Raw genomic sequence first — 19,574 nt, 5'->3', positions numbered from 1 at the left:
CCTGGTAGTACAGTAGGAAGTTTCTGACCAAGAGAAAAGTCACCCAAGCTTTCCTCCAGCCCCCACTCCCATTTTATTAATATGCATAATGCAAAAATAATTTGGACCAGTGCATTGACTGATTGCCTGTGTTGGTTATGGTTTCTGATCACTACTACTGCCTATTAGCTCTAGAATAGATTCAGACTAGTAGGGGATGAGATTGCAAAGCCAGAGAGTGTTGTAGGGTGCGTCCCCACACACATTAATTCTCTCCTTGGGAAACTGCTTGTATTTAGGCTTAGCAAACTTTTTGTAAATACTCCTAGGCGACTGCAGCTGCTCCTTACGAAGAGGATACAGTTTCGGATCCTTTGCTGTGGGACACTATGATAGCTCAGTCAGTTTTTCTTGCAATGTATCTTCCAAATTGGCACCTTAAACTTGCCCATCATTTGTATTTAAAATGCAATGAAATATAGCACTCGGTCTCAGAGTTACATATAAGTCCTGAAAGCTTTTAGCTGTCCTTAAGTTAGAAAAGTTATAGTAGAAAGTGTTTAGGTAGTTTCTGTAAACTGAACAGTACAGGTATCTGTTTCCACAGTTGCCTTGCGAAACTGAGCACCTAAGTTAGCAGAGTATTGAGAAATTTACTTATTAAATCAGCTGTGTTTTTTTTTCCTGTCTGTGCCCAACGGGAATGGGAACCAGGTTTTCCCCTCCGGTAAACTCATTTAGCTCTTTCAAATTAACTTTTTTTTTTTTTTCCCCTTTCTTCTCTCTCTTCCCTTCCTCCCCCTCCCTCCCCCCCTTTTTTGTGAGTTGCTGATAGCTATTTTCACATTTGTGGCTCTATTACTGTATAGGACCAGTTGCTGGCTCTGCTACTGTATAGGACCAGTTGCAGTCATGTTCTTCTAAACTCAAGGAAACCAAATGCACTTAGTTTAGATGAAAATAGAATAATTTCTTGAGTTCCATGTTCTGTTTACCTATGAATTCTTAACATTTCTCATGTCCTTAAGATCAAATCACCTTTTAAAATGAAGTTCTTCATATTTTCTTTTTAAAGCTCATTAAAAGAGTAAACTGGGGTAAAGACTTTTCCTTACCACTTCTTTTAAAAAAATGTTGTGTATATTCATGCAGCTACATAAATAATATATCTCTAAAGATTATATTGTTTTAGGTAAAAGTAGGAGTGATACTTCTGTGTATGTGATTGATAGAAGAAGGAGACTTTAGCAAATGGACCTTTAAGACTTGGATAAAACATTATGCTCCTGGAACAGAGGAGATTTTGTATGTGCACCTGCACTCTGAGTGCACTTGCTGTGACATCTCTGTTTCCTTAATCAATTCAAATACAATTTTACATTAAAATGTAAATTTACTTTAAATTTATTATCCATAAGCTTTTGTGGAAGAGGGTGATTGTAGACATGTGGCCAGTTGAACAAGTTTTGGGGCCGAACCTGTAGGATAGGGGCTATAAGACATGTTTTGTTATATTTTCCTTGGTAAATATATTTTTCCCCTTCTCAGGAGTCAAAATACTTTCTTTTCCTGGTAGAGCCAACTAAAGTAAGTGATAATTGAGGCTGTAATGGCAAGGTAAATTTGTAAGACAGATTCATTTGTAATGAAAATTTGCATGGTGCTTAACTATAGTGTATCAGTGACAGAATCATAGAATAGCTCAGGTTGGAAAGGACCTCAAGATCATCCAGTTCCAATCCCCCTGCATGGGGCAGGGACATCACACACTAAACCATGTCACCCAAGGCTTTGTCCAACCCAGCCTTGAACACTGCCAGGGATGGAGCGTTTATCACTTCTTTGGGCAACTTGTGCCAGCGCCTTACCACCTCATGGTAGAGAACTTCTTATATCTAACCTACACTTCCCCTGTTTAAGTTTGAACCCGTTACCCCTTGTCCTGTCACTACAGTCCCTAATGAACAGTCCATCCCCAGCATCGTTGTAGCCCCCTTCAGATACTGGAAGGCTGCTCTGAGGTCTCCACACAGCTTTTCCTCTCCAGGCTGATCAGCCCCAACTTTCTCAGCCCGTCTCCATACAGGAGGCACTCCAGACCCCTGATAATCCTTGAGGCCTCCTTTGGACTCACTCCAACAGCTCCATGTCCTTCTTATGCTGGGGACAGCATTACTGTTCACAGTGCTCCAAGTGAGGTCTCACAAGAGCAGAGTAGAGGGGCAGGATCACCTCCTTCTACCTGCTGGTCACACTCCTTTTGATGCAGCCCCATATACTGTTTGTTTTCTGGGCTGCGAGCACACACTGCCAGCTCATGTTCAGTTATGTGCTTTGGTTTCACTCAGATTTGCTGTTGTAATGATTTATGAAGTTATCTTTGGAGAAACTTCATTCTTTCTTGTGGTTCATTCAGAAGGAACTCGGCGCGTTTTGAGACAGTGGTGCATCTGTGACGAGATATGTGTGTGAATAAATGTGTCAGTCCAGATGACAGGTCACATTTTTACTGTTTAATGATGTTCTGCTTAATTTCTGTTTTCTGGAACAGCTATTCCAGCCTATTACTATTTAAGATACTCTAGTACTTGCCACTCCTTAATCAAGGACTTGTTTCTTTTATCTGCTTTTGTACTGTTACTCCCAGTCACATCTTTGCCAAGCATTTATTTACAGTTTATCACATGATTAAGTCATGATCTGAATAGGACAACCGTGAATCTAAGAGTACTGCTTATTGAATAGCTTCTAATTTTTTCAGCCATGAGAGTTCTGTTGTAACGCTATCATATCTTTTTGCTGCATTTTTCTCCTAATAATTAAATAATGAATTTAATTCTAGAATTGAATTGTGTCAGCTATTTGGATAGTGTTTTGGCTATTATTGAATAAAACATATTTAGTGATTATAATTAAGTTGTGTTCAATGAAGCTTACACAACAGTGATTTTAAATGATGTTCCTTGAAAAACTAGCTGTTATCATTGCTACAGGCTCTAATGCTGAAAACCATCACACTTGATCCTATCCTTCAAGTTAAATTACATAATGATTTCCACTAGGAATTCTATTCATGAAGGACCATAAAACAGGTTAGGGAATGAAAAAGATGACATTGCCTTTGCAAGTATAATGTCTAGTACCTTTTTCTTAATTTCTGTTCGTATTGCATCACTTTTCTTTGGCTGAGTAGTCTGTGCTTCTGGGCTGCCAGTCAGAATAATGTGTGAACGCTACATCAGTCTCATAAACAGAGCCAAAACTGTACTGATGTACAGGTGATATCACTGAGCAGGAGCCACATCAAGCATCACAAACCCCTTAATGTGTGAAAAATCGATGCAAACCAAGTCTACCTGAAGCTGCCTCATGCCACTGCTGTAGGGTATGATTTCAAATTGGACTGTTGAGCTCTCCATGGGGTCCATTCTTGCAACACTGAAAGAAAGAATACAGTTGTAAGTTCAAGCATGTGAAAAATTCTTACTATGTATTCTTCAGAGCCACAAATCTAAGACAGTATGGAAGGGAAGAGTCAGAGACTGCTGTGTTTGCATGCTCCTAGCACAGGTGGACGTAACGTTCCATGTTCACAGCCCCCACAGGACTATCCTTGAGGAATTAATCAAGCTGGAATGGATGTAGTGGAATAGTTGCAGTTCTCAACCTGTGATAGGGGATTAAGAATTGTATCATGAGGGCAAAATATATTGAGCACCTGAGGAACAATCAGAAGGATTACCTTTAGAAGGGCTCAAAACCAGCTGTATATTACCCTGAACACTCACAACATTTACAGTACTGTAGATATGCTCATGCTGTATTTTGGTGTGGTAAATATAATTACCTGTTGATTTTATGTCCATGGTTTGAAAGGCTCTTGGCTGTCCAATACAAGGAGAGTGATACTGGCACCAGAAAACAGAGAGTGGGGAAAAAGGGCCTCTATGCTCTAAGGAGGTATTGAAGCTGAGCAAACCCAATATGGAAAGGCAAATTAAGGTTCAAGGTCACAATCTAGGCCTGAATTTTGTATTCAATGTAAATGAAGCCTTAGTGATTTTTATCATTATCCCACTTTTGCCATCTTGTTTTTGTTTTCCCCTCACAATTTCTTTGTGAAACTTCCCCAACATAAAAATTTTGAAGACTTTAAAAAATGTTTTAAAAATAATAACCATGGAGGAGATGGGAGAACAGTTTCTGTACAGTAAGTGTATGGTAAATTGGTACGATAGCAGTGGACACATTTTTAAGACATTTCATTACAGTGTATGTCCTGGCTCTTTAGTAATTTAATATCTGAAGGAAGAAAAGGTACCATTTTTCCCCTTATCCTTCAAGGAGTGTTTTGCAAACCACAAAAAGAAGAAAGTTTTAAAACTTTTGCCCTTTAAGTAATTCAGTCACTAACTACAGGAGTGTTGAGTTACACGCTGTCATTGGAAGCAGGCTGTCTCTCTACTTCCTGAGCATTCTGTAATTCAAGGTTTGGCAAAGGAGGTGTAAAGAACTCCAAGTAGTATATGGAGAGTACTGATGTGGTGGTATTTTGTCCAAGGTTGGTGCAAACAAGACTCAGGAGGTTGTCTGATTCGTAAAAAAAGCCCACTTTTATTCCAGATTTCCCACAAAAGTGAAGAAGTTATTAGCCGTATAGCGTTTACATACTTGATTCTGAGTTGCTCTTTGAGCAGGCCGCTACCTTCTGCTCTCAGGACACAGTCTGTCACCACTTCAGGCAGTGGGTTGGTAAATGTGACCTGCACATTAACAGCCTTGTGTACCACTGTTGGACCAAGGACCTAGAGAGGGGAAATGTTCTGCTCAGCCACGGCATTAGTCTCACTTCTTTCTCATGTTTTTTTTTCTCATTTAATTCCCATTGCAAACTACTTACCTTCTCTAGGGTCTCCTGGACAGGAAGGAGCCAAGAATTAATATATGTACTTATTTTTGGGCATCAGAGTTCAGGTTTGAACCCATTGTGGCTGGCTGATTTAGTCAGCCTAGTCCTAACTTTTTAGCTACGTCAGTGTATGGTGTTGAATATAACACAGTGTATGATACTTACCAGACTGAGAACATAATGAGAATACAAATATTAATGTTAATTAACATAATGGAGAAGTCCATCACCCCAGTTGCATTTCTCCATTGTTGAGTGTATGTTTATACAGAAGTTTCAGTCAACAGAAACATAAACCCTTCTTGAAACTTAGTCACTGAATTGAAGAAATTTAATTCGGGTGCCTGCCTTATATAAGATGACTCTTATTTGCATGATACAGCATAGAAGTCTTTTTACAAAGTCTCACTAAAACTTGGTATTCAGAAATCACCAGTCCTATAAAAATCCAGCATTTTGTTCCTCTGAGTAACTTTGCTTTTCCCATACGCTACTGACGGTGGTTTGGGATAGCTAATGTAGTCTGGAGCTCTGAAAGACTCCAGAAATTATCATACTCCCTGTATGTTGTTTGCAGTATGGTAGACAGACAGCATTCAATCCCATGTCTGATGCAGCATGTGAAATGTGCTGAGCTGTCCAAAAGAAGTTAGGCTAGTTAGACTAAATATTGCTTTTTATCCATTGTGCAACATCTGTCACGTGTCTGTCTTAAGGTAGTAAAGAAAAAAAAATAGCCTCTGGTTCTAATTATTCATCATTTGAGAAGATGTTACAAGGTGAAAAGTGCCCCTTTTCCTGATAAGGTAAAAGAACTTCTTTGAGGATTGGTAATATGAAGCCTCACAGCCCCAGCCCCAGGTATTATCAGTTAAGTAGATTTCTTTTGTAAAAAACATGATTCCTAAATAAACTGGAAGAGAATAATTAGACTTCCCTGACAACAGTGGAGTCCTAGATGTGAACTAAATCTCTGTGTCTCTGTTTCCCAATGTCTGTCTGTTTGGAGATAATCTTACCTTGTAACCCTTGTAACACTGAACTTTTATCAACAAGCACTGGCAAGAATGCCATAGCACAGCTATGTCTTGGAATAGTTTGCTTTTCTTTAGTGTATTACATTTCACTTGTATCGTATGGCTTGTTACTAGAGCCACAAGGTCAAATAACCCTCAGGCATGATTTCACTTCCCACACTCCTTTCCATGAGGAGTAAATGGAGTAAGGATTCTAGTTCTTCTCAGCACATCTCTACAGGGACACAAAGGGGACTAGCTTTTACCTTGATGGTGAGAAAAGGATGCTGAAGTACAATATCCTTCTCCACTAGAAGCGAGGCTCCCTGTTTGGTTTCACACACAGCAGTCACTAGGATCTTCCTGTCATCCATCAGAGCATTTTTATACTGGGAATAGGAGATCTTGATTGAAATCTTTTTCACTGGAATGTAAATAAAAACAGGGTTTCCCTCTCTTCTTTTTCCTGTGTCTAAGTACCAGCTATCTGTAATCTATCTGTATTTTAAGGAGCAAGGATGCTATCACCCTGGGGCTGTCCATTTGTGGGTGTGACAGCCCATAGACAGGAATGATGCTCATGGGTAACTTTTACTTACATTCACTAAACACTAAATTCCCAGATACGGTTTGGTAGCTGGACAGTTTGGAGGATGCATATATATGGCAACCCCTGCTGGTGGGTTTGGTTTTTTTTTCATCTATCTGAAGCTGAGCATTTAATGCCCCTTCCTTGCAAAGAAGGCAGAAGTGAGAAGGTGGATTGGTTTAAATGCCCTTTCTGAAGCAGCTGTCCAGCCTCTGCCTTAACGTCAGCCTGTGTGCAGCGGATCTCAGTACATTGGAAAAAATGTTAATCTACTGCTGGAACAGTGGAAAGGCTTACAACGTGTGTGTGTTAGCTTCAGAGGGTAGCTATGTTAATCTCTTCTACATGTCTCATTTTTCAGCACTGGCCCTATAAAAGGGCAAAGGCTACTATCTGCAGGTAGTTCCTGTTCTGCTGCAAAAGATGTATGCTTCTGTTTCCTCCTTAAATCTGCGTTTAGATTTTGCTTATGGGGAGCTGATATCCAAGTAGTCTCCTGTGTGCGTCTTGTAGTTGTTCTATCTTATCAAGAAAGGTCGTCTTAATGTAGAACTAATAATGACTGTGCTGGGTCAGATGAAAGGTCACCCAGCTCAGTATCCTTGCTGACAGTGCTCAAAGGCAAATGGTTAAGACAGGGCAAATACGGATGTTTCTCTTCCCCTGAATAGCCTTAACCTCCAGCCGTTTGCAGGTCCTGCGTTTCTTGAACCATTCATTATTTCTATGTGATTTGGCCACAAACCAAAGCTATGTCTTGTTGTAAGCTGTAATAAATTTAAAATTACCTTCTTCAGATCCAAGTTTGATAGACCTAGACAACTGCAAAATCTCTGCCTTATGTTTTCTTGTGTAGAGAATGGCTGAAGCCCTCAGTTTAACCTTAACCATCTTGAAATCTGAGATTAAATTCTTGAGTGCCAAGGTTAGGAGGATGTCTTGGCCAATTACAGGAGATGCATCAAGGATCAGCTTCCCTGAGATACTGGGGGTTTGTGCAGGCTGTGTCATATTTTGTCTCCATGCTACTGAAGATTGTCTTCTGTGTCTTTTAATTTTGGTTCTTTTCCCAGTGCGTCTTACCCCAAGCAGCTTCAGTGCCTTTTTATACACCTGCCTTTCTTTCCGGGATCCTGCTTTGAAAGATAACATGGTCAGAGGTCTCGTGAATGTTCAATATAGTGCAAGGCAGCTATGATTGCTCTCAATAAATACAGTTTAGGAAAGCTGAGGAGGGCAAAAATATACCCAAAGAGAAAGTGAGGTCTAACCTGAATAATTGTCATACAAAAGCAAATGAGTGTACATGGAACGTAAAACCTGCCTGTCAGCTTCAGCTGGCTGATCATAGGCACTTGTTAGAAGTTATGAGCCTGGAAGAGCTGATCAGCTGACAGTGAGCTTTGAAAATTCACAATTCCTTTGCTCCAGAAGAAGTAAAGAAAGGTCAGAAAGTAGTAAAGAAAGGTCAGAAAGAAGTAAAGAAAAGTCAGTGCTCAATCCAATGAAGGCCTAAATTCTTTTCACTTCTGACCATCAGTGGCTAGGCAACTGTAATAAAGAACTTACCTTCTGGATATTTGTAATTAGCAGTGACATCCGCACGGGAGTTGGTGCCCACTGCTTTGGTGCTGATACATTTTCCAATCTTCCTAGTATCGGAATAAATTCTCTCTTTTCTTTTGTTGCTATAGTGAATCCAAGTAACGCAGTCAGCATTCACTGCTGCAAATACAAATGAACCGTCATAATCCAGGTTCACGTCCCCTTCCTTAATGGCTCTAGTGGAGGCAGGACCACACTGATATATGCCTGTATTAGAGAGAGGGAGAAGTTAAACGACTGCCTGCTGCAAAAGAACACAAATCCTTGTGCTGACGGCAAGAAGGAGAGGTAGTCACTCCAAAGACGCATTTGGATAAAGTGCTGCGTTTCTACATCTGTGTAGAAACGGATATCCAGAGATTCCACTTCCATTTTCTATCAAAGGGAAAGAGCACAGAGGAGGTTGTAAGGCTACTAAGGTGTAGGAAGTTAACACTTTTTATGATGTGTACTGTATGAAATGTTCTAACCCTCCAAAGCTTGCAAAGCTGCATGCTAAGCTGTTTTGTGAAAGGAAAGGATGGCGCCGAGTCTGAAGTGTAGTCAGACTTATGAGATGCGAGCCATCAATGCTGTATGTGCATTGAGAAGAACCAGGAAACTAAGTTTGGTAAACTCAGTAGTGGGGAATGAGAAGCACTTTATCTGGAGTTTGATGGGTTTTAAATGGCCAAATAAATTATTCTTTTGATGGAGGTAATCAACCTAGATCAAATAAGTTGTGTCTTTGTTAGTAAATGAAGCTAGAGCCAAAGTGTGAACCCAAGTGCTGGCTATTGGTTGTCAACACTGTTTACTTGCTAGCAAGCTCCCTAGTGTGGTTATTTCTTCCCTTGTCAATGAGACATCTTTCAGACAGTGGCTGTGAAGAATTCAGGGAATGGAACAGGGATTGTTCCCCGCAGGTTGTGCTGTTATTTTGGTCTGGTACAGAGAGTTCAGTGCTGTGAACAAAAGCCATTCTATGTCACTTGGTTTCAGAACCAGAGAACAGTTTGGAGTTTCTTTCATGTGGCTTTGTATATATATGCCATGTTGTTGAATGCCACAGGGATATCATATATTCCTACCCATTCCAGAGAGTCCTGTAAAGTACAGGGTATAGTCATGGGGCATATTTTGTTTTCTGGTGTAAACTGTTTGGTTCAGCCCTGTGACTATAGGCTCTGAAATCTTTACTTAGCATCTTACTAAAAGGGATTTTAGTAAGATATAGTAAGATAAGGGTGTTTTAGCTATATCTGTCCAGTCCAAGCCAGCAAATGTGTCTAATGCCAGCAGTGTGCCCTTGCAGCAAGGAAGGCCAACAACATCCAGGGCCACATCCGGAAAACCATTGCCAACAGGTCAAGGGGCATGATCCTTTCCTTCTACTCAGCACTGGTGAGACCACATCTGGAGTGCTGTGTCTAGTTCTGCGCTCCTTGTACAGGAAAGATACGGACATATGTGAGCAAGTCCTTCAGAGTGCCACAAAAAAGATTAAGGGATGATAACTGGGGCTGTTCTTCCTGAAGGGAAGGCCTGGGGGAATCTTATCAATGTGTAATACCTGGTGGGAGGGCATAAAGGGGACAGAATCAGACTTCTCAGGAATATCCAGTGAAAGGACAAGTAGCAGTGGGCAGAAATTGAAACACAGGAAATTCCATTTAAACAGAAGGAAAAACTTTTACCATGAGGGTGGTCAACCTCTGCAACAGTTTGCCCAGGGAGCTTGTAGAATATCCATCCTATGAAATATTCAAAACCCCACTGGATAGGGTCCTGAGAAACCTTTACTGATTGACCCTGTGCTGAGCAGGGGATTGGAGTAAACAAACTCTGAAGGTTTACCTTAGCTATTCTGTGTCATTTTATGAATCTCTTAGGAGCTCAGGCAAGCAAGGGTGAGATAGGTGAACTTAAGATGGGCTGGCTTTTCTGGAGGCAGAAGATAAAACAGAAGAACTGCATGCTGGTAGGCAATCCAGAGGCTGACAGAAAAGCATTTACTGGAGATTGATGTGGGTATTACTTTTCTTCTGCGCCTGAATTAATGCTACATCTACAGAGAGCAGACGGAAGAGAGCTATCCTGAAATTTCAGAACCAGTTCTTAGGAGTAACAGTATCTACAGCTTTTTGTATTTACAGCAGTGTTACCTTTGCTCTTTTCCTGGGGCGTTGCATCCAGAACTTGCCATCCATCATAAAAAGAGCCAAGATCTCTTCTAATGAACCAGCTTTCATTCCAAACATGGAAATTCCTATAAGGGAGGTAGAATAAGGAATCTCTAATTCATACAATTAATTTTGTATTGAAAGATTTGGTACATTTCTGGTAGAGTGCATGAAATAACCCTTGTTGAGTGATTGAAAACTCTTTGGAGAGACCAGCTGCCAACTCCTTTCTTGAGTACCTTCTCTAGCCTTCTTTGCCATTTTTTTTGTGTTCAGATCTCTGAGAAATGTTGGGATGTTATGAGAAAAATGTTACAAGGAAAATAATTCATTGCAGAGTCAAGTGTTGAAGAATTCTGGACATTACAGAGCAACATACTTTACAGCCAAAGGTCTCCTGTGCACATTGCTATCTGCTGGTATTTATTTCACAGCTGCTTTCTACTTCATGTCACATATAGCCATTTGGTCCCCATAGTATAGTGTGCTTAGTGACTGAAACACGCATGCAGTACAACTCATGTGCAGTATGATATTTTCTGTCTAGAAAGAAATGGCATGTTCTTCCTAAAGGATGGATTTATTTCTCAGCTGCATTAAATGTATCATTTTTACTTTGGTAACCTCACAGTACTGTGCAAGGGATGCATAATGGTAACCATGAGAGACTTAAGACAATCAACAGCATGTAGCACAGAACTGGGTTTAAAACTTTGGGGCTTCTGAGAGTGCACTGCTCTGGGAATTGAGAGACCAGCTGGTTCCAGTTTTGGGCAAGAGGTGAATCACTTCAATTTGTTGTTTTTTTTTTTAATTATTTAAACTTTCATACAGTAGAGACAAAATTAGCAGTTATATTTTCAAATTATATGTTCAATAGCAGTGGTACAAAGTATCTCCTCTGCTAATTTTTTGTAATGCTGAAACTGACCACATGCTGCATTTCTGAACACTCCGCTGATTATTTGTTATAGGGTTTTATAGCACTGGGAGCATGTGGTTTTTCAGAAGCATGATCTTTTAATTAGAGGAGAATATAATGGAATAAATACTAACAGAAAGAAATAATTGTATTTACCACACACTGTCTTCGGTCAAGTGCAGGGTCTTTCCAGAAATGTCAACGTACTTATCAACACTTAGATTTATATTCCTGTCATGAGCAGAGTTGAAGTTTGTAATAACACGAGTAGGTATTCCCAAGGATCGCAGAACTGCAATATAGAATAGCATGAAAATGATGTAAATCCATTATACAGACATTTAGAAAGTATTTTTCTGGTCTTTTTTTTTTTTTTGGAAAAGCAGTCTAGTGTATATGTTTTCAGTGAGGAAACAAGCCCTCAGAAACTTCCCTCTTGGATAATGATGGAAGTCACTGTCATTGTGCACAATTGCTTAGAAGACGGTTCCACTCGCATGACATTCTTAGCTGCCATGTTCTTTTGAAGAGTTAGATTCACCCGCTTATTTTAATCTTTAATGCTTCATCCTGTTCTCTTTCCCATTTTCTCCCTGTGTTTGTTTCTGTGTCGCCTTCTTTTTCTTCTTCCTGTCTGAGACATACCACTCATTTACATTATTTTTCCTTTGTGTTTTCCCAAAAGTGACTCTTGTCTCAGAGCAGCTCTGAATGGAAACTGCTAAGATGAAACACTTTTCCCAACTTGCAGCTCCTTTTATAGGTCCTCCAAAATGTGATTTGTTTTTTTGTCATCAGTAGGTAAGACACAACACTGGCATTGCGAGGACATAGAAGAGCACTGATTTTAATTTGACCTCTAGCTTTGAAACAGGAAACCTTGCTGTTTTCAGCCTGCAAACTGCTTTGCATTTTGTTTGGTGATTCAGAAAATTGGGGTGCAGTACTACAACTTATGGCTGTTTAAAATAGAACAAAATAACCCTTTATGAATGGAAAGCATAGATTCTTAACTCTCTCTGTCAAAACTTCAACATCAGAAAGTTAAAGATACAGAAATTCTAGTACGCTTCCTTTCTGATAGTATTTTTCACCCCTTCATGTATACCTGTGCACATTACTCCTGCAAAGACCCAGCACTGGCCGTACCGGACAGGTTTGTATCTCCCCCTGTACCACTTTCGAAGGATGGTCACACTTCCACTCCACTGCAGGGGGTTGGTTCCTGAGCAGTATTTTCCATTCCATTTCCCTTCCACTACTCCTTTTTCATCATTGCTGTTAACCTGAAAGAGTCCTTCTCATGAGAGAATTGAAACATTTACAGAAGAAGGGAGAGAGGGAATGACCCTCTTTGTGCCACCTTTCTCATTGGCTGAGTGGTGGGGTATAGTATTTGAATCCAAGATAGAATTTTGCCTGCTCACATGCAACAGTTGGAATGTGGTAGTAAGGCATGTATTCTTTATAAAATGGAAAACTTCTCAGTGGTGTAGTTGTGCAGTATGTTTGTGAGGGTGAGGGTGTGTTGAGAAGATGTAACTGTTCAAGGAAATACATACAGGTCCCCCTTAATAAATACCCTTTAAGTGAAGAATACTAAATACATACATGAACTGCGGCTATGCCAACACTGGTTTTCCAAAATATTTCATGCTTCTCTTGGTGTTTGAAAAACTTAGCAAATGATTTCAGAATGGACACAAGCTTTCCAAATTAGTGAAAGATCTGTTCCCAGGTTACCCAGAGAAGCTGTGGCTGACCCATCCCTGGCAGTGTTCAAGGCCAGGTTGGACTGGGCTTGGGGCAGCCTGGTCTAGTGGCAGCTTTCTTTGCATATGGCAGGGAGATGGAACTGGATGAGCTTTAAGGTCCCCAAACCATTGTATTTTTGATTCTATTGGTTTTGAAAATATATCTCCATTTTGTCTCTTCTTTCTTTTTGCAGAAAAGTTAGCTACTTCAATAAAACATCAAGGGATTCACCATAAAGTATTGGGGTTTTTGTTAGTAAGTGCATTGTACAGCTGTAACTAATTGATCACTTTACCATAGCACTGACAACCCTGCTCACGTAGATAGGATTGTTTCGGTTGGATACATCAACAGCTGGATCTTGGCAGTGGTTCAGGCTTCGATCCAGTATAGCCAGAGAGATATCAAGGATATCCTCTTCAAACTGAAATCAAAACAATCAATAAATTAAAGGCTAACTTCATAAATCAACCCAAGAGTGAACTCCCCACCAACTTTCTTTCTCCTAGTGCAATAGCATGATGTTGGTAATATAGGAATTTTCTATACTGTTAAAGAAAATAGGGCCACAAAGAAAACAAGCATTACACTGCTGAGCCTCCATAGTATTTGAAGGACAGCATATTTCTGAGCATGGTTTGGGGCCATTGCTAGCATTCACATGGCCTAGTGGAACACAAAAGACCACTCCAGATCTGGCTCAGCAGGCTTCTCACTCTCGCACATCCTGTCATGCTCCCACAGGTACCCTTATGTTATAAAAGCTGATGGACTGTCTATACCTTACATCAGATGATCTGAATGGAAAGAAATCCACAGAAATAATTATTGTGGATTAGATTCACTGGGACACTGTGTTGAGTCCAGGGTGCCAAAGTGCTGTGCTGCATGGATGCAGTCAGGCTCGGATGCTGCGTGACCTCTAAGACAGAAAGCAGGTCTGGCCTTGTTTCATTTATTAGTGTAAAAGTAGTCGCAGTGATCAGGAGGAGCACTGTGTACAACTGCTAGTGCAAAAGTGAATCATGAAGTGCTCAGGAATGGTTTTGACTGTCCCAGTGAGTTGCAGGATGGCAATGTGACTGCATATAGACTGGAGCTATGACTGTAGCAGTTATGCTTAGAAAGCCAAACTGATTTTCAAAAATCCCAAATTGAGTTACTTCAGTTGAGTAGATTTGGGATATCCTTTTAGTATCTTCTGCCCCATTATTGAACCAACTCTGTAAATATTTAGATGTACTAGCCTTGCAATACCTAGAGGTTAATACTGTCATAATTTTCCTTGCCCTTTACAAGGGTCAAGAAACAAGTAGAATTTTGCCATTTTCTGTAATAGGCAAAAGAAAACAAAAGTTATGCTTTGTTTCTTTTATTTTGGTATTAGCACATGCCAGACAGGGAAGATGATCCTGATGATGCTGTAATGTGTCGATAAATGAGATATATATCTGCAAGTAAATCAGAAGTGAGAGAGGAATTCTGAACTCTTATGCTACGAGATAATTTTTGTCCCTTCTCAAGAGCCTATTTGCCTAATAATGTTCTTATTTTCAACATTCTAAAATAGGTGATGCTGTTTACCTGTCCATAGTTCCAAGCTTCTTGTTGAATATATTTTTCCACTCCCTGAAATATGATTCCACTCTCATTCAGGACATACTCCCATCTCTCCTTTTCATTAGCCATATAGACATCATCATCTAGAAGCAGAATGAGACATACTGACTGAAAGCAAAGTTATCTTGCTGTAAGTGAAAATCTCATTTGAAGGGGAGTTCAGAAACAGGTCAGGCTGCCTGTGCATTCACACTTAGGACTCCATAATCATTTACAGAGTGAATAATAGAAGCATGAAGTTCCTTTAAGGGGAACTGACTATGCTCCTGTCCCTTCACTAATCTCAGTATGTGTCTTACTGGTAGATACCACTTGGTTTATAACTGAATGCAAGTATCAGGGGAGGAAAAATACAGAATAAATATTTGGAATATTTTCTGCCTCTGATTTCTTACTCTACAAGCAAAAGATAGGGTCTATGATGCTTTGCAGCACTGAAGGGGCAAAAACTTAATCCTTGATGTTGAATTAAAAAAAAATCTTTCTGTAGCTGTGACTGTCAGTTGCATGCTTTACCATGACACCCGGATTTCCTGGCTGAGACACAATGAGTTATTTGAAGGATGTGATACATCAAAACATACTTGGACACCAGGGATTGAAGAGTAGCACAAATTGGCCCAGGAGTGTTGAAGAGCTCTTGTTCCCAGAAACAATGTGGAGCTTGAGTTTGTATCGTCCAATGACAGCATTGGCTGGGCTGAATATTATGAAGTTCATGCAGCCAGGCTCACTGGGCTCTTGGGTTGCACTCCAGCCACTGGCACCCTTTTCAGAAAGGTTAAATATGGCTTTGGTCTGCTGCGATTCTGCTGGAGATGGTCCTGCCAGAGGGAAGAGGGACAGCAATTCTGAATGACAGCTGTAGGTGACAAACTTGGGGTCAGTGATGATCTTAATTCTGTATTTTTTTGAAGACTACATTGAGAGATTGTGGTGTGTCAGGTCAAATGCTTATTCAACGTAAACTAGCTGTGCTCTGATCCAGAGAATCTCTGTAACCTGTTAGATGCACAGCCCAGTAAAGGTGAGCACACCCATAATCATTTTAGATGAGCTTGTTGTCCTGAAAAGAAAATATGCAGGCAGGATGGTCACACATTGTAATACACATTTCATTAAGAGTTGATAGCTGCCAGGAGAATTTTTTGGAGAATTTTTTTTGGGAAGGCACGGTTTACAAATGGAGTCATATAGATGTTCTCATAGTAGGGAATACATGAAGTTAATCAAGGGCTGTTTAAGCAGGTGAACCAGAGAGTTAGGAGTGGGGGTGGGTGGTCTGTGGTCTGAGAGAGGTGGAGTTGTAAAAATGTTTGGGGATCATAAAATGAATGATCACAAAGTGAATGATCACAGAATGAGAATGGCCCCTACCTTTCTGTTAATTGTTACCTTAACTGTCTTTTGCCTTGAGGTACAGATGGAACTTTAAAATGGGAGCTCCTAAGCCTAACAGGACAACAAATCCTGAATTTATACAGGACAAAGTTTAATGATTCCAGAATGGACCACATAGCTGTAAGGCACTTGTGTTTTGGAGCTGCAGTGACTTGGATGAGAGTGTTGTGGGGAAATTACCTGTGCTTGCAATAAAGGTGAAGTTGTCCCCAGATTGCGCTGTTGTTCGGAGGTTCAGAGTGATGTTGAAGTCCTGACCTCTCCTCAAAATTGCTTCTGTGCTGCTGTAATCAGAGGTGTGGTGTGCAGCTTTATTTAGTTTGGATTGCCAGTTGACATTTACTATTTTCAGGGCTAGAAAGACACAAGGCAATTTAATTAAAACATTGTTCCTTCAAGCATGTACATCTTTTCAGCTTGTGCAATGTAATTTTATTATATGGCTGGATTTACATGCTCTAGTAAAATAAGCAATGACAACTTAGAGGAACAGCTGCCGTATCTTTCATGCAGGCAACTTTCAGAGACAGAAAAAAACATCCATTTGGAGAATTCATCTTTCATTTAAAAAATAAATCAAAAAAGCTATTGTATTTAGATAAGACTTTGTAAAAAGTTTGAAGAGGCTGTTCTGCTGTGCCATGTTCCTGCTCGTTTTTCTGGGGGAGTTCTCTAGTTCCCAGAATGCTTTAAAGATGTACAGAAAGAAGTATTAAAACTCATGAGCAAGTGTATGCCTAATCCTGGAAATGCTGTATGACAGCTGATGAAGAAAAGGCTGGTATCGTCATTGTTGGACTTGCACATTATCTTCTTCTGTATCTTGTATCTCAGTTATTTACAGTTTTGTTGCTTGAAGCTAGGTGTTTTTTCATGCTCTGTTGGAGAAAGATAACCAGTGGAGGACAGATGGTAGCATTAGGTCTGGTATATCTTCAGGCAGTGCTAGGGATTGCTCGATTATATCATGATGAAACCCACTTGGAGTATTGAGACCCTACTTGAAGCACTGTGTGCAGTTCTGGCATCCCCAGCATAAGAAGGACATGGAGCTGCTGGAGTGAGTCCAGAGAAGGCCACAAGGATGATCAGGGGCTGTAGGACCTCCCATACGAAGACAGGCTGAGAATACTGGGGCTGTTCAGCCTGGAGAAGAAGAGCTGCATGAAGACCTCACAGCAGCTTCCAGTGTCTGAAGGGGGCTACAATGACGCTGGAGAGGGACCTTCATTAGGTACTGTAGTGATAGGACAAGGAACAACTTGCTCTAGTGAAATGTGGCCATGCCTGGGGCAGGGGGTTGGAACTGGATGAGCTTTAAGGTCCTTTCCAACATTAACCATTCTATGATAGATTGCCCACTATTGAAAATGGGACACTTAAGCACAGATTGTTACAAAAGCTTTCAACCTTTCTTGATCCTTGATCAGTTAAAAAAAACAATGACAACAACAAAACAACAAACAGAAACAAAGCAGAAAAAATACAGAACCCTCTATGAATTCATGTGTTTGAGAAGTGCCTTTCCCCAGTACAGAATCATAGAATCATAGAATAGTTTGGGTTGGAAAGGACCTTAAGATTATCTCATTCCACCCCCCTCTGCCATGGGCAAGGCTGCCTCACAACAGACCATGTTGCCCAAGTCTCTGTCCAACCTGGCCTTCAACACTGCCAGGGATGGAGCATTTACCAGTTCTTTGGGCACCCTGTGCCAGCGCCTCACCACCCTCAGAGTAAAGAATTTCCTTATATCTAACCTGAACTTCCCCTGTTTAAGTTTAAACCCATCACCCCTTGTCCTATTGCTAAAGTCCTTGATGAAGAGTCCCAATATGATATTCCAAAGGAATCTCACTTGACAAAAACTTCCTACCATGACTAGAGCATGTTAACCCTTTGCAGACCAATGGGCTTGGTTTACCACCACCTTCAATCACTTAATGAAGTTCATATCTGAAGACATCCATATGGTTCTACTACAGAAATAGAGATGGTGGGATTTGAGATTACATTAATTTTTCAGCTTCTAGATAGACTCCATGTGTGTCTGTTATATGATGCATCTTTCTAACTAGAAATCTTTCCAGTCAGCGTAAGAATCAGAGCAGGTGCAATGTCATACATAGCACAGGTTAATTGTAGACACACTGCAGGGAGGTGAACTGGGAGTCCAGAGGCCATCAAGTGACTTGTCTGAGGCCAGACATCAATTTGATGTCACAGAGGAATTACAGCCTGAAATTTCTGTGTGGCAGTTTGCCCAAATCACAAGTCAAAAATATTGAGTATGTGGCTGCAAAAGCCACTGTATAGACCAGTTAATGGATATGGTAGAAAAATACTTTCTTATTCTATTTTTCTGTGTTACAGGAAAAAAGAAAAATGTTCTTGGTATTACTAAAAAAAAAAGGAAAATTGGTAGTTCTAGTAGAATAACCCATAAATGCAATTAACCTAAAAAGAACTAAACAGCCAAGAGAACAGCCAGATGTAATTTATCTTGTTTCCTCAGCAAATGTCACTCATCTGTATTGGAAGAGTGATATCTGGAGCAATCAGCCTGTTTTTAACTTACCTGCCATAATGTTTTTTTCTTCTTCTCTACACTTGTGCGTAGTTCAGGTTATGGATACAAAAGTGTGCAAGAACATTCTGAATCCTCTTCCACCAGCACGAGTAACAAAAGGTTTAGGACTCAACTGTACAACTTAGAATTTATACAACTTGGGTGTGACCTGTGGTTGCAGTGTGGTTACTGTTTTTGTAGTAATGTCCTACGTGAGCATCTACTTATGATGGCTTTAATTGCAGTCTTGATTCTAATTATGCTTATTTAAGACTGGTGAATGGCTGAGGCAAGATGATAAACAGCATCCTGATGTCTTAATTACTAAGAGAAGAAAACATCCCAAATTGGACCTAATGAGGAAATAAAGTCTGAAGTAGACAGAAGCAGCTTAATTTTGGATGGTTGCGTTTATGTCGGTTTAGGTTTTTGACAGTATGTACATAGGGCAGGTATAGACAAATATACATATCGTAGAGCATGGATATTTGGGACACAGAGTGATCTGATTAGTTTGCAATAGCATAAACCAGTTTTGGTTTTTTTTTTTAAAGGCAGGTCTGACTGAAGACCTTTCACATAACTGCATAGAATTCATTCTTTCCTGGAAGCACACAGGTGTGACGTTCTGATGATCTGTTCCCGACATGATTACCTGTAATATGCCTTTCTTAGTAAAAAGCAATGCATCCCACTGAGATGACATTGTTATTACTATGGAGTCACCTGTGTACCAGGATTTCATGGCAGCCTCTGCTCTTAAAAATTTTTCTTTATAGCTTGGTGTTCATAACACAGGTATGTAGTTTCTCTGTAGCTATTTGGCATGACGTCTTGAGCTGAGCCCTGAAGGAGGCTATGGAGCTCTTGTGCTGTGTGAGCCCTGCCCACTCTAGTTTCAGACACTCTCTTCTCCGCTCTTGAAGCTTGCTCATGCTCTTTCCTCCCTCATCCTGTTTCACGATTTATCTACAAACATGCCCTGCCAGTTGGTCCTGAGAGGAGGCTGTGCACTGTTCCCAACTTTCGCTGGACTGTACTGAGGAG

The 19,574-nt window shown here is 40.4% G+C and overlaps 1 protein-coding gene across 1 annotated transcript; it reads right to left on the bottom strand.

Annotated features, from left to right (window-relative positions):
* Positions 1-3,134: 3,134 nt before the first annotated feature.
* LOC134166322 (protein-glutamine gamma-glutamyltransferase 6-like) lies at positions 3,135-19,176 on the bottom strand. The gene is made up of 13 exons (XM_062623875.1): positions 19,142-19,176; positions 16,139-16,350; positions 15,142-15,381; positions 14,522-14,640; positions 13,233-13,361; positions 12,291-12,468; positions 11,339-11,474; positions 10,243-10,346; positions 8,063-8,305; positions 7,282-7,626; positions 6,171-6,328; positions 4,651-4,784; positions 3,135-3,417 (listed from the first exon to the last, which is right to left on the bottom strand). Exons 1-13 carry the CDS (start codon positions 19,174-19,176, stop codon positions 3,264-3,266), a joined length of 2,187 nt encoding a protein of 728 aa, XP_062479859.1. The 3' UTR covers positions 3,135-3,263.
* Positions 19,177-19,574: the final 398 nt, after the last annotated feature.

Source organism: Pezoporus occidentalis, unplaced genomic scaffold (assembly GCF_034315485.1).
Source record: "Pezoporus occidentalis ecotype Australia unplaced genomic scaffold, CSIRO_AGI_Poc_V1 ctg259, whole genome shotgun sequence".
Classification (NCBI taxonomy): Eukaryota; Metazoa; Chordata; class Aves; order Psittaciformes; family Psittacidae; genus Pezoporus; species Pezoporus occidentalis.
Note: the sequence above shows the minus strand (reverse complement) of the source record. Positions and strands in the feature narration are given on the sequence as shown.

Coding starts and splice junctions, on each gene's coding strand:
- LOC134166322 (XM_062623875.1), bottom strand. CDS start 19,176: ATGTCGGGAACAGATCATCAGAACGTCACACCTGT. Junction 16,351..19,141: donor CATCAGAACGTCACACCTGT/GTGCTTCCAGGA, acceptor ACATGCTTGAAG/GAACAATGTTTTAATTAAAT. Junction 8,306..10,242: donor GCCCCAGGAAAAGAGCAAAG/GTAACACTGCTG, acceptor TCTCTAATACAG/GCATATATCAGTGTGGTCCT.